Source organism: Trichosurus vulpecula, chromosome 5, assembly GCF_011100635.1.
Source record: "Trichosurus vulpecula isolate mTriVul1 chromosome 5, mTriVul1.pri, whole genome shotgun sequence".
In the NCBI taxonomy this organism is placed as follows: Eukaryota; Metazoa; Chordata; class Mammalia; order Diprotodontia; family Phalangeridae; genus Trichosurus; species Trichosurus vulpecula.
The window spans coordinates 128,211,765-128,224,998 of NC_050577.1; the positions used below are offsets into that span (position 1 = coordinate 128,211,765).

The 13,234-nt window shown below is 38.7% G+C and overlaps 1 protein-coding gene across 1 annotated transcript; it reads right to left on the minus strand.

Moving 5' to 3' along the window:
* Positions 1–271: 271 nt before the first annotated feature.
* Positions 272–12,683, minus strand: WNT16 (Wnt family member 16). Its single transcript, XM_036761942.1, has 4 exons — positions 12,589–12,683; positions 12,051–12,334; positions 9,572–9,855; positions 272–736 (listed from the first exon to the last, which is right to left on the minus strand). Exons 1-4 carry the CDS (start codon positions 12,681–12,683, stop codon positions 272–274), a joined length of 1,128 nt encoding a protein of 375 aa, XP_036617837.1.
* Between the last annotated feature and the right edge of the window lie 551 nt (positions 12,684–13,234).

Sequence of the window (13,234 nt, forward strand, 5' to 3'; positions counted from 1 at the left end):
ATCTAAACAAAGATAGATGAACCTAAACATATACAGGGCAGGTGTTTAATATATGTTTGGCTAATTGAACCTTTGGAATTCCAGGGAAATCCACGTCAAGGAAGTGTGAACTTGCTTTTAATTAGAAGAAAATATTGGAAACTAAAATCCAGACATGGTGGCGGACCTGATTCAAGTTCATTGACCTTTCCCTTTCAGAAAAATACACTAAGTCGGTTATATTTTGGTTGTGTATTACCTGGGCTTTTGGTGATGCTGATTGGAGCTCAGGTTATTTGCAGGTGTGGACATCGGTCATGCTTTCACACCTCCTGCAGCGAACGTAACAGCACCAGATAAATTTGCATTCACACCTCTCCACGTGTCTGACTACGTGCGTGTTGTAACCCCTCCCACAGCAGAGGAGATTACACCCGTCGGCTCCTTCCGAAGTGCGATTGCACTCTCTGCCCTGCGTCCCAGGGATGCCCAATTTTCGATCCTCCACGCAGTAGTTGGGCGATTTGTTAATGTAGAGAAGATCATCCTTGCGCACTGATATCTTTTTCTGGTCTTTTTCTCTCCTGCGCATCTTTCTTTTCATTTTATCTGAGACCTGCACGCTGTTTTCGTACTTATCTTTTAGAAAATGACCAATCTTCTCAAAGGGAGACATGGTTTTCCAGCAAGTTTTCACAGCGCAGGAACCTGAAACTCCATGGCAGCGGCAGTCGACTGACATCAACTTGGCTACTGCCTGAAATCAAACGGGAATCGTGTTCAGACTTTACTTGAACTTCCAGAAATTCCTCAGTCTACAGCTGAATTCCAAATAACTATTTGTTCCTGTTTCACTTACCCAGGCTGTAATGACACTATCTTTGTGCATTTCTTAGACACTCTTTAAAAGCGGATTAAGAATCTTTTTTTTTCTTTTTTTTTTTTAGAGCAAAATCAAACTGAAAATTCTCTGTAAGGAGACATGAGAACTGGACTGGACTAATAATTTTTAGACAGCCTCCAGAAAGTATAGTTGGGAGATAGTTTGCTCCAAGGTTCCCTTCTACTTTTTATAGCAACACACAAAAACACAAGAAATAAAATAAAAACAATCAACCTACTGCCACATGACATTTAGAAAGATGCCAGGAAACTAATATTTTTATATCTTTAAAAAGGATAAAAAATTACAGGGCCCCTGAAAATTGAACCCATTACATTTTCACACAAATGATAATTTCATCCACTAAAAACGCTATTGAAATATTCATTAGCTAATGGTCACATTTATAATACACACCAAAGAGTTTTCTTCTGACAGGCAGAGGTGATAGGGAAAATATTCTCGGGAGTCAAGTAAGTAGTAAATCCATGTCCCATCTTTTAAACCCCTTGTACCTTTAACTATTTCTGTTATTCCTGTAGGAAAACTTTCCATTCCCCAATTTAAATATAAGGTATTGCTTCTAGCAAGTCATTTAAATTTGATGACTTCAACCACCAGAGTCATTTTACACCAGCTAAAGATACTGAGGTTTTGCTCACACTTGCCAAGTATTTCTGCATTCAAGAAATTTATTCCCTACTGTATTCAACTAGGAGACAAACTCTTCTTTTATTCTTCTCTGAAAATGGTACAGATGATGACAAAAGCAAATGGAAGAGCATTTTAGCAATACAGATAGTCCCCAGCTTACACATTGGTTGTTTCAAAAGTATGTATGTGTGTGTGTTGCTTGGAACCTAGAAGACATTTACCACAGAAACAAGTGTTTTAAATTGTGGTCAGCTTCCCCTGCCAGCTCAAAAATATCCGTTTAGCCCCTAATCTTCCCCACCCCCACACACACCTTTGGTATTTTTAAACAATTTGTCTGCCCCATTATTCCTGCCCTGCCCCTGACCAAAAAATCCCCAACAATAACAACAGGAAACATACAGAGCTGCACATAGCTGTTCATCGGCTCTCAGGAGCTGAATCAACCTCTAATGTTCGCAAAGTTATGGCACTAATAGAAATTTAGGACCTAACCATACTGTTTCTATATAAAAACTCAAAGTTTCAACTCAGGATTCTGTGCGTTCCTTTACAGTAATGAAGTCTGGCAAAAGTTGATCTCCTTTTGGCTTTTGCATGGGCCTATTGGCCTTGAGGCTTCATTGTCAACATGACTAGATCCCAAGGCATACCCAGCAATGGGAAGGGAACTGAGACGCTTACTTAAGTCTGTGGTTAGCTGTGCCCAAATTGACCCAAAGGAGGTTAGGTGAGGCAGTATGAATAGTTAAGTGCAAGTCTATCCCCACTACAAGAAATAGAACAAAGTATCCTTGCTTTGTATTGGTAGGTCAGTAGTCATCACCTAAAGCTTGGGTTTTTTACCTTTTGTTGTTGTTATAAGCTTATAGATCTCTTCTCAAAATCATGTTTTTAAATGCATAAACTAAAATACACAGGACTGATTACAAACTAATATATTGTAGCATATTACAATTATATTGAAATATGTTTGGAAAAACTCTGGCTCCCAGGTTAAGAACCCCTGATCTAATGCTTTCCAGTTCTGAGAGTTGAATTGAGCCAAACAGACTGAGAAAGCAAAAAACAAAAATACAAAAACCAAAAAACAGTCTCAAACACTGCCAATCAACTTGTGCAACAAGAGTCAAAGTAGTGTTTAGATATGAAATTGACTCTAATATTGTGTGAAGTGTTCAGTTAGAATTTAAAGTCTATGTGATTCTAGTTTCTCATATACCTGAACCTACATTTTCTAGCCAGCAAATTCTAGTAACCACACTACAAGAGCTTCCTTCATTTCCCAGAGGATGGCAGAACAAAATGATAAATCACTAGAAATAGTTGTAGACTTAGTATGTAGTCAAGATATTTGGAAAAATTTAGAAGTGTTCCATCCATCCAATGACTTCAAAATCACGGATGAATTAAAGGAGCCTGAAGTTTTAATTCCACTTAGATAAGGAGTTTCTTATCTGGATTGTAAAATGACAATGAGATTAACACTTTGATCTTCTATAGGCCACTTAAAGGTTATATATCTTATAAGCTGTGTAATCTTTCCTAATTAAACAGATTATACAGAGACTGAAAGATTCAAATATTGTTATACAGTAATTTGGAGCATATGGTAAGTTCCAGTGGTTACTTCTCACAAATAATAACATCATAAAAGAACCACACAGGATGCCACCATTGTTGGTGGAATGTTGCATACACATCACTTTTTGAATTTGCAATATTAACAAAATAATGGAAAGGCATTCAAACCCCTTACAGATTGAGAGGCCTTATCTTTATTGAGGTCTAGAACTGAGATTTCATCTCTATAATTTCCTCTTCACAGAGATCATCAACTCATCCACAATATATAGTCTGACAGAGTTGCCGAGAGGCTCTGAGAATTCAAGTGACTTTGCTGGTGGTCACACAGCTAGTATGTGTCAAAGGCAGGACTTGAACCCTGAAGTTCACTGACCATAAGGAAGGCTACCTATTATAGCACACTGCCTCATGCAGCAAGGCTGTAAAAGTAATTAATTTGTGAGAAGCTTATGTATATATGACTGAGTCTTATTAACCTAGGGTAAGGCATACTCTTTGATAGGTCTTAAAGGCTCTGAAGTAATTTATAGCATGGAACATAAGCTTGCTCCAATACATTTATGGAACTTAGAATTTAGTCTTTGAAATGTTCCCAATAAAATAATGACTCTGGGCACATGGACAAATTAATATAGTCTACATACCTTATGTAGTCAGATGTTGTTAAGTACCTTCAGTTTATTAGGAGAAAAGAACTAAATAAATGCTAAATAAAGCCACTTTTCAGAGCTCATAGTTGTAATCCTAAGAATCTATAATTATGGGTTAAAACTTGTTGGTTACCGCAAACAGCTCAGCTCTTGTGCCTGAATGCCACCTCTCTCTGTGGTGCCATAACTGGGGATGTACACCAAATAGCAGAGTGAAGTCTCATGAAAGGCCTTGTACAGTAAATCAAAGAACAATTTACACAGAGTGGGCCACCCAGGAGGAGACCCTCAGTAAATATCAAGTGATCGATATATTCAGCTAACTGATGGATTTGGGTCATCCCTATAAAGAGTTCATACTTATCTTCTTGCATTATGGTTATTTCTATACACATCTTACAGACTGACAAGCTGTTGTCTCTTCCCTCCCCTCCCTTTAGACTATAAGCTTCTCGAAGACAGGAATCATGTCTACTTTCACCTTTTTATTGCCAGTGCATTGAACACAATAAGTAAACAGTTCTTAAATATTTGCTGAATTGAGGGGATCTAGCACAGGATAAAATCCACGACAGTTACCCTTTTGTAGTTTGGGGGAGATGGGGAGAATCAGCTTCGTGCAATGAAAAGAACCCTGGATTCCAAGGAAGGGGCTCTATTTCTCTCTGCTACTTATTAGCTGTGTACAACCTTGTATGAGTGATTTAGTCACTCTGAGCCTCAGCTTCCAAATCTTTAAAATAAGGCTAATAATGTTTGCCTTAACAACCTTATGGGTTACTGTGAAGAAAGGGCTTGCAAATGGAATATACTATAGAAATCTAAGCTATCATTATAGAGGGAACATTTTTAAAAGGAAGGGAAGAAAGTACAAAAGAGATTTATTTTCTCATTCCATAGTTCACCACCTGCTGAATTTGTATGGCAAATGATATGGAAACTGGAATTTTTAATAACTTGGAGTTAACCAGCTTTCAAGGATTAACATTCAAAAAGCTTTCACCCCATTTTCTACAGATTTGGAGTGTCTCTTACTATGTCTGTTAAGTAGGGGAGTGTTATTTTTATTACAGATTATCCTCAATGATAATGAAACCACTGAATTTCCATAGGAAACAGGCTAGAAATATTTAAATGGAATATATAATATACCAATGTACACAAATATACATGTGCATATGAATGTGTATAATATATACATGTGTCTATATATTACACACACACATACATAATCATTGTACCACTGAACTACATTTCATCCCTATACACAGCAGAGGGCCTAAAAAGAGAAGAAAGGAAGTAATACTAGAAGTACTGACTGACTAGAGTTCACCCTCCACCACCAGATTTGTATAGTATATTGTATTCTTTTAAACTGCGTTCTCATAAATTCTCGTATTTTATCTCATTCAAAATTCACAGCTCTGTGAAAAAGTCATAGTACATAGTACACATAGTAAGTGTTCAAGACACATTATTAGGTGAATCATCACTGGTTTTATGGATAAAAAAAACCCACCCTCCCCCCCCAACAAAAAACAAAGACAAAAAAAGAAACCACAAAAGTTAATGTTCGTGATTTGCCTCAGGTCACACAAAAAGTGAGGGACACTACATCTTAGGACTGTAACAATATAATTTTAGAAAACAAGAAGATTCTCTGAAAGGAATTTCAAGAACTAAGGATCTCATACCCGGGAATATGATGTCTGGTTCAAGTGAGTTTTTATGTCATGTACAGAGAATTTTAAACAGTGGGCCACTTAATGATAAATAGTAAATTTTAAAAATAAAGGATGCTACAGTCTTTTTTTTTGCCAGTAACTCTAGAGGAGACTAGCAACTGAATGAATTTTATATGGTTATGTGCAAATTCCTTTCTCTACTCTAGTTGAGTTGTTAAGGTTTATAACGATATTAACAGAGGAATGTTTTGTTAACTATTGCAAACAGATGTGTGCATTTTGGTGGAACATTTCTGAACTTGGAGAGGGCAATTAAGAAGTTGGCATTTGGTCCATGGAAGTTCCCTGTATTTTGCTTTGGCCAATGTGAGATGAAATGTTTTGAAATAAGATAGCAAAGATGCATGACTAAGACTGCAAAACATAAATACAGGATTGATAGAAGCAGCTCAAATGACTGAGGAACTGGTCTCTCAATACTGATTTGGAGGTAACATTTCTGACAAGAGTGTTCCATGCATGGCCAGCAAATTTTGCTGATAAATTTAGGTCCAATAACTTGTTTAATTTTGAAATTTGACAGCTGATTCCATTTCAATCATAAAAACTGAAATATGAGTTCATAAAATGGTATGTGCCGTTTCTATTCCTAGGAGCCATTTTGTTCTGTTTCTGTCTGAAGAAATATTTGAACCTGCTCATGATTTAAACGCTTATGTGTTGTTCAGCTACTTATCTTAACTATTCTTAAATTCGGTCAATGAACATTTGGGGTCTGGCCCTTCCCATTTTTTGAGTTACTCATCGTAAAACAAATTATGGGGTAGGGAAACTTAAAAGTTTATGAGGTGGACATGGGAAGAATGGAAATATCCTATGCACACCAAAAGAAATACCCATAAATATTCTAAGTCACATCATTCCCAGAAGTACTGCCCCTGGAAGACATCATATCATGCTATTGGCCAATCACTGCTTTGCAACATTATTCTTGGAGGCATAACTTAAGGAATGGTGTCAGAAACCTAGTGGGATTCAGAGTATTTAAGGTCAGCGGTTAGAAAATCATCTGTCCTACTCATAGCACAACTAAGCGCCAGTACCCACATTTTTGGGAACATTTCCCTATATTTTAAGTCTGGGGATTTTGAGACTAGAAAAGTACAATTGAATGCAGACCTTAAACTCTACTCTGAAGAAGATACCTATTACCTTAAAATCCTTATTGGCAATGCTGAAAATTGATTTGTCTTTTCACTTAATAACCTGGTAATTTGTTTTATCCTACCATTTAAAAGGAAACTACAAAATGTGATTTGGATTCTAACACATTAGCTGTACTTTAAGAGAGATCCAAAAAAAAAAAAGAAAACTGTTTATATCCCTCCTCCCCAATATTATACAAGGAAATATTTTATGTGCTTTAATTTTTTATGTGGTTAGAAAAGTGTGAAAAGAAAAAAAAATACCATTGGCAAAACCCCAAAGCTTATGTCTACAATACAGTGAGATTTATGTGTGGGCTGAATTATTTTCTGCAGCACATAACTCTCTTTGGCACAATAACAACAAAACTGATTACTGTAATTTAGGAAATAATTCAGAAGCCTGTTTAAAATAAGCAAGAAGTAGATTAGGATTAATGTTGAAGAGTATGTTCTTAAAATAAATATGTAGATAGTTTAGTATCAAAATGAACATTTACTGGATCTAATTTTTCCACATAACTTTAAAAAAACAAAACATAAAAACAAGGTAACACTAAACCCACTAGTTTCCTCATGGAGATATATTTCTGTATCTATTAGAATTCTTTAGTTGTTCTTTTTTTTTTATTTCATTGATCTGAGTTCTAAAGTCTTTCAAAGTTGTTTTTCTCTGCAATGTTGTTATGTATAACTTTTTCTCCTAGTTCTGTTTACTCTTATTTTAGTCTCAATTCAGAGACTAAGATCTTTTTAGATAGAAGTATTTCAAAAATATGTTCTTGGTTATAGGTTTTATCTTGCTTACTTTGACTGAAAGATTTAACATTTCAATGTGATTGAATTTAAAGAGGCTTAAGATATGTGAATTTCCTTCCTTTTCTGATCATTCACAAGCCAAGTAAATTATTTTACTCCTTTGCACACTATTCTATTAGTTATTAATTATATTTTAACTTTTCTTGCATTTCCTACGCTAGAAAAGATGTTCTTTCTAAACGGGGCCGTATTGAAAGTGAAGAAACAAGTATGCCTGCATATAGGTGTGTGTGTCAGTCTATATCTGTACCTCTATATTTTTCATTTGGACTAATTTGTACAAAATAAATCTTTTATGAAAGAAAAAAAAGGCCCAAATATTTACAGCAGTTCTTCTCCAGCTCATACCTGGAAACCGAGGGAGTGCCTACCTTTTGGGAAGTGGCTAAACAAATTATGGTATATGAACGTAATGGAATATTATTGTGACATAAGAAATAATGAAATGGACAGTTTCAGAGGAAACTGGGAAGACCTATGTGAACTGATGTAGACTGAAGTGAGCAGAAATAGAACAATTTATACAATGAAAACACAGCAGAGAAAAACAACTTTGAAAGACTTTAGAACACAGATCAATGCAAGGTTTAGCCACAAGTCCAGGAGACTGAAGATGAAACACAATACTCACCTCCTGCCAGAGAGAGACATACATCTTCATGCATGGCCAATGTGGGGATTTGTTTTGCTGGACTATGCATGTTTATGATGAGGGTTTTAGTTTTTTGTTTTTGTTGGTGTTCCATGGTGGTGGAAGGAACAGTGGGAAGAACAGATTAAAATATTTTTTAAAATAATTTTTTTTAAATCAAGGAAATTTCTCTTGAATTCTGATGTTAAATGGAAAAAATTAAATACATTATATTTCATAAATATCATTTACTAAATTTCTTATGACATTCTGCAATTCGAATGAAGTGAAACAATATAATTTACTGATTTTAAAGTTTTTTTAAACTCAAAATAGCTTAATTCCTTAAATACAAATTGTCCAGAGACTGTAATTATTTTGAATCATCTTTATTTTATTTTTGCTTAAAAAGAATGGCCATGGTATAAAGGTAGTTTTTGTCAAAGATCTTTCCTAAATGTTTTGACTTGTCTTACTTTATATCAAGTTTATCTGGCAATTCAATGGCTACTATGGGAGATTTATAGTTTGCTAGATAAGCAATCAGGAATCTAAAATTATATAAAATGCAATGATTTTTATGGACCAAAGGAATTGCTGAAAATTACAAAGTAAGCATTCACAACGAATTTTCAGTGAATTCAGAAGAATCACTGTGAATATTCATGTAATTCAGCAATATTGATGAGTCTAATGTGTATTGTCAACCCTCTTGGTGGATATGAAGATATAAAATGAAAGGAAAGCTTGTAGCATATTTTACATGAAGAAATAAGCAAAAACTTGAGCTCAGATACTGGATAAATGAGGTGGTTAATATTTAAGGCCAAATTGTGTTGTTGTTTTTTTTTTTTAAACAAAGAGATTCATTAAAGATTCTTATAAAGTGTGCACTTCATAGATCATGGTAGAGGAAGGTTTAGGCAGTCAAATAATTGAACTAAAGATCTAAGAATCCCTGTGGGCTGAAGATCAATAAGAAGTAATGATAAAGCATTCCTTTTTAAATATAATCCACTGGAGAAATTGAATTCAATTTATTAAACTCATGCAAGAGATGTAATGTAGCTTAGTAGAAGAAGCACCTCTCCAGTGACAACTAGAGGACTTGGATTCAGATACAAGATAAAATGACTTTCCACTTTCTAGGTCGGTTTTTTTATCCGTAAAACCAGGAGACTGAAATGAATGATCCAAGGTCTCTTCTGACACTAAGATTATATGATCACTGTTTCTGAAGGGATCTATTTTGTAAAGGAAGGCTGACATACTATGGGAAACACAAGCCCCACAAAAATAGCAAACACACCCAGAAGGGCACATGTGCCTGAAACAAAAACATGGCTATTTTAAAATACTGTATATCATTCATGCCTTAGTTTTTTTTCTCATTGATATGATCTCATTTACAATGAAGCTAAGCTTAGCCTCGTCTTGTAAGCTCTTAAATCATTTTTATTTCATGTCCTAATACATACCTGTCTCCCCGCTTCGTTATTATGTAGATTCATTGCTAACAGTTTCCCATCTTTTCCAGTAGTGTTTTTGGTGGGGATGTCCAAGAACTTTCTGCTAAACCACATGCCATACTGGATGTCATCAGAGCAGCCACCCCAATGCCAGCCTTCGGTAGCTGAGCCACCATTTTGCAAGTTGGTGTCACAGGAGCACTCTGTCATGTTTCCTGCACTGCATGATCTTGTCACTGAATGCACCAGACCTGCTGCCATCACTGCATAGATAAATGCTGTTTCTTTGGTGCCTGGGACAAAATAAGGGGGATTGTTCAGTTAAAAAGTCATTGCAATACATCTCTGAGATGGGTTTCCTATAAGTTCTCTCATGGAAGAAATGCATCTTTAAAAAAAATGACTTATCTTTATTCAACTGGTGCCCAGGAGTGTACACTGCACATAGTAGGTGCTTACTAAATTATTGAGTTAAATTAAATTGAAAAAACAGTTGCAGCAAATGCAATATTAGAAATATAGGATCAGAACAAGAGATTTCCTATTGCCGTTCTCTTTTTAAAAAACAGCGACATCATTTATAAAATTCCTGCACTTTAAAAGGAATGTCGGGCAGGGTCGAAATTACTCCTTGGTCAGAGTCCTTGTAAGTTATTCTTTTGTCTAATTTTAGTACTATCCTTTTAAAAAAAGTGTTCCAAGGAAGTAAATTTCAACAACTAGCCTAGCACTTAAAACATAGTATTAATTACTGCTTGTTAAAATGAAAAGAACTGTGGGGAAACTATTGACAATATTCTTGTAACACCCCAAACATACCAAGTTACCTTTCATTTTAATCTAAACACATACTGCAAAACCTAGTGTGATTGTTTTTTTTAAAAATCTGTATGCAAAATATGAGATAAAAGTAAAAGCCTGGACCATGTAATTAAAAAAATATGAAAATGATATATTTATTTCCAGAGTAGACTTATTTTTAAGAGATGGCATGTAAACTAGGCAAAACATCATTGATATTATGTGAAATATTTTTATTTATCCCTTTGATTATGCATTTAATTGATATTACCTAATCTGAAACTGCTAGAGGCATTACAGCACTGTATACAGTAGCTGGCTTATTTTTAAGGCAGTGCTAGATGAGAAATGATAACTTTTGAGTGTGAGTGTATCTAACAGTTGCAGTAAATTGTTATGGAGAAATAGGAGGTTTGGGAAGAAAAGATGTTTATCATACCTGCATTAGTTTAACATTAATGCTACTAACAATACTTGGATAACTAGTGATCCTGTATAAACATTTAAAAAACAGAATAGAAAAGCCTGCATGGATAGCTGTTTTTCACGTTTTCACTTTTAAAAAATTTTTTAGTAAAAGCAGTCTGTCATCTGCAGCCCAATTAGACCTTTTCAACAGTAAATGGCTGACATTTCTGCAACTGAAGACCACATTTGTTGTGGTTGTTTTCTGTAGGAGCCTCTGCTGCATATGAAGGCATGTCTGTGGAGTCACATGGTAGAACATATAAGATACTCACAAGTGGTATGGGTTAGTGGTGTAAGGAGAGGGTAGGGTATTGGCGGGGAAAGATCAGTACACCAGTAGGGTGAAAAGTAAAACGGTCTGAAGGAAAAGGCACTACAAACTGCCGTTGGGACTCACTTAACAACGCCAGATATCCTCATACCTTTGTCCTCACAAAGTCATAATGTAACCGAAGAGCCACTGATACTTTTTAACTCTCCCACAACTTTTCCCAGGAAACTTGTGCCTTGCCCAGCAGGGAAAGAAAAGGGAGAAGGTTAAGGGAAGACAACTCTTGGAGTGTTTGGGATGACTTTCCCTAACCGATTTTTAGTCTCTAAACTCAGCGCCTGGAGGGATAGAGGAGATTCTGGTTAGCTGGAGAGGTGGGGGCGGGGGTAAGGAGACCTGCTCTGCTTTTGTCACAATTATCCACTTGACCAGGGCTCGATGCGTGGCACGGCTGGGTAAAGCAAAGCAGATGGGGAGCAGCATTCTCTGCGGCCTACATCATGTTTCCCCAGCTGGTCTCAAAAGACAGCGGGAGATGGAGAGGGCGGGTGAGAGGGAGAAGGGGGTCTGGACCGAGAGAAAGAAGTCTTAGTTTCCACTCAATCCAAAGATAGGAAGGCAGAAGGTCTAGGGCTTGGGTCGGGAGCATATTGAGGACAGAGAGAACAGCTTCACCCCCTCAGTGCCCACGTCCAGAACTGGGGAAGGAGTCCTAGCCCCGGGGGCGCACCTGCAGCTTGACTGAAAACTCTGTTGTATTTTAGCCTCTCTCCCATCCTCCATCCCCAGTTCTCCGGGTCCAGAAGGCAAGGCAAACTCAAACGTTCCCTTTCGGGAAGCCAGAGGAGAGATGCCTGCTCCAGCTTCAGTTGCTTCCGCGACGTGTCAAGCCCGCTGGTTCCCCGGGGAGGGAAGAGGACGAGAAAGAAGGGGTGCAGGTGGACTCACCGCTGCTCAGTTCGTAACCAAAGAGAGGGGTGGCTCCGGGCGACGCTGCCGGGGGCGCGGCGGCGGCGGGGGCAGAGGCAGAGGCGATGGGCGAGAACACCTGGCAATTCCACCGCTCATGTTTGAACTGGCTCTTGCACTCTTGGATGCCCAGTCGTGCCCCTTCTCGAATGCTGGGCAGCAGATAAGGTTTCCTTTTGCACAGTTCCTTCTGACGGCCGCTCAGAGGCAAGTTGGCACAACCTAGCTTCTCTGGGACCCCAAAGGAGGCGATGCCCAGCCACCTGCAAGAGACAGCAGCCCCCCGCCCCACTGGCGTTAGCCACGTAAGTCAGTCCCCTCATTTGCCCATCTCCCCTCCTGGAAACAGCTTACTCGTGGCTCCCAGATGTCGAGCCACGGGTTCTCCTGGCCAGGGGCTGCCCCTGGGCTCGCTACCTTTTTTTTTTTTCCTGCCAAGCAACCTGCCTGGGAAGCGCGCCCGTATCTCAGATTCTCCACCTTCTTATCCATCCCTCCCCTCCCCTCTCATACTCACATCCAGTTTCCGTGGACGCCGCAGGGGAACAGGGCGAGCAGAGTTGCCCACAGGACGCAGAGGCGAGGCAGTCCCGGGAGAGTCGCTCTGTCCATGTCCACCGCATCGAGTCCCCGGGGCTCGGTCACGGTCCGCTGACCCTCGCCTTGCCTGTGAGCCCTGGTACAGCTCGAGTTCAGCCCAGAACGGCAAAGCTGTCACTCTCCCCCTTACCCCCAGCATAAAATAGCCACTGTCGCTTTCTGCCCTCCCTTCCCTCTCTTGCAAGGGAGCAGACAGAGGGTGCAGAGAAAGTGGCTTGGGACCCTCCTCCTGCGCTGGAAGGAGAGGCCGTGCAGAGCATAGGGAAGCTTCCCTTGCTTCCCAAGGTGAGAAACTTGTTTGATCTTTTCTCTTTTCCATAGTCCCTTCTCCTCCCCGCCTTCCCCTCCCATCCTCTCTTAGGGGTAGCTTCTGGCTTCCGATTGGTCCAGTTGCGGTTGCGGCATCTCATTATCCCAGGCGCACAGGCTCTCATTGGCTGAGCCCAGGTCTCTGCGGGGTGGCGCTTTGGAAAAGGCTGTTCTCCGACTGGGAGTCCTGGGGCAGCGGTGCTTCGAGTATTTCAGACTCCGCTGTCACATCCTCCTTGGATGCTAGGAGTGGG

Coding starts and splice junctions, on each gene's coding strand:
- WNT16 (XM_036761942.1), bottom strand. CDS start 12,683: ATGGACAGAGCGACTCTCCCGGGACTGCCTCGCCTCTGCGTCCTGTGG. Junction 9,856..12,050: donor TGGTTACGAACTGAGCAGCG/GTGAGTCCACCT, acceptor ATTTTGTCCCAG/GCACCAAAGAAACAGCATTT. Junction 737..9,571: donor ATAACGAAGCGGGGAGACAG/GTATGTATTAGG, acceptor GTTTGATTTCAG/GCAGTAGCCAAGTTGATGTC.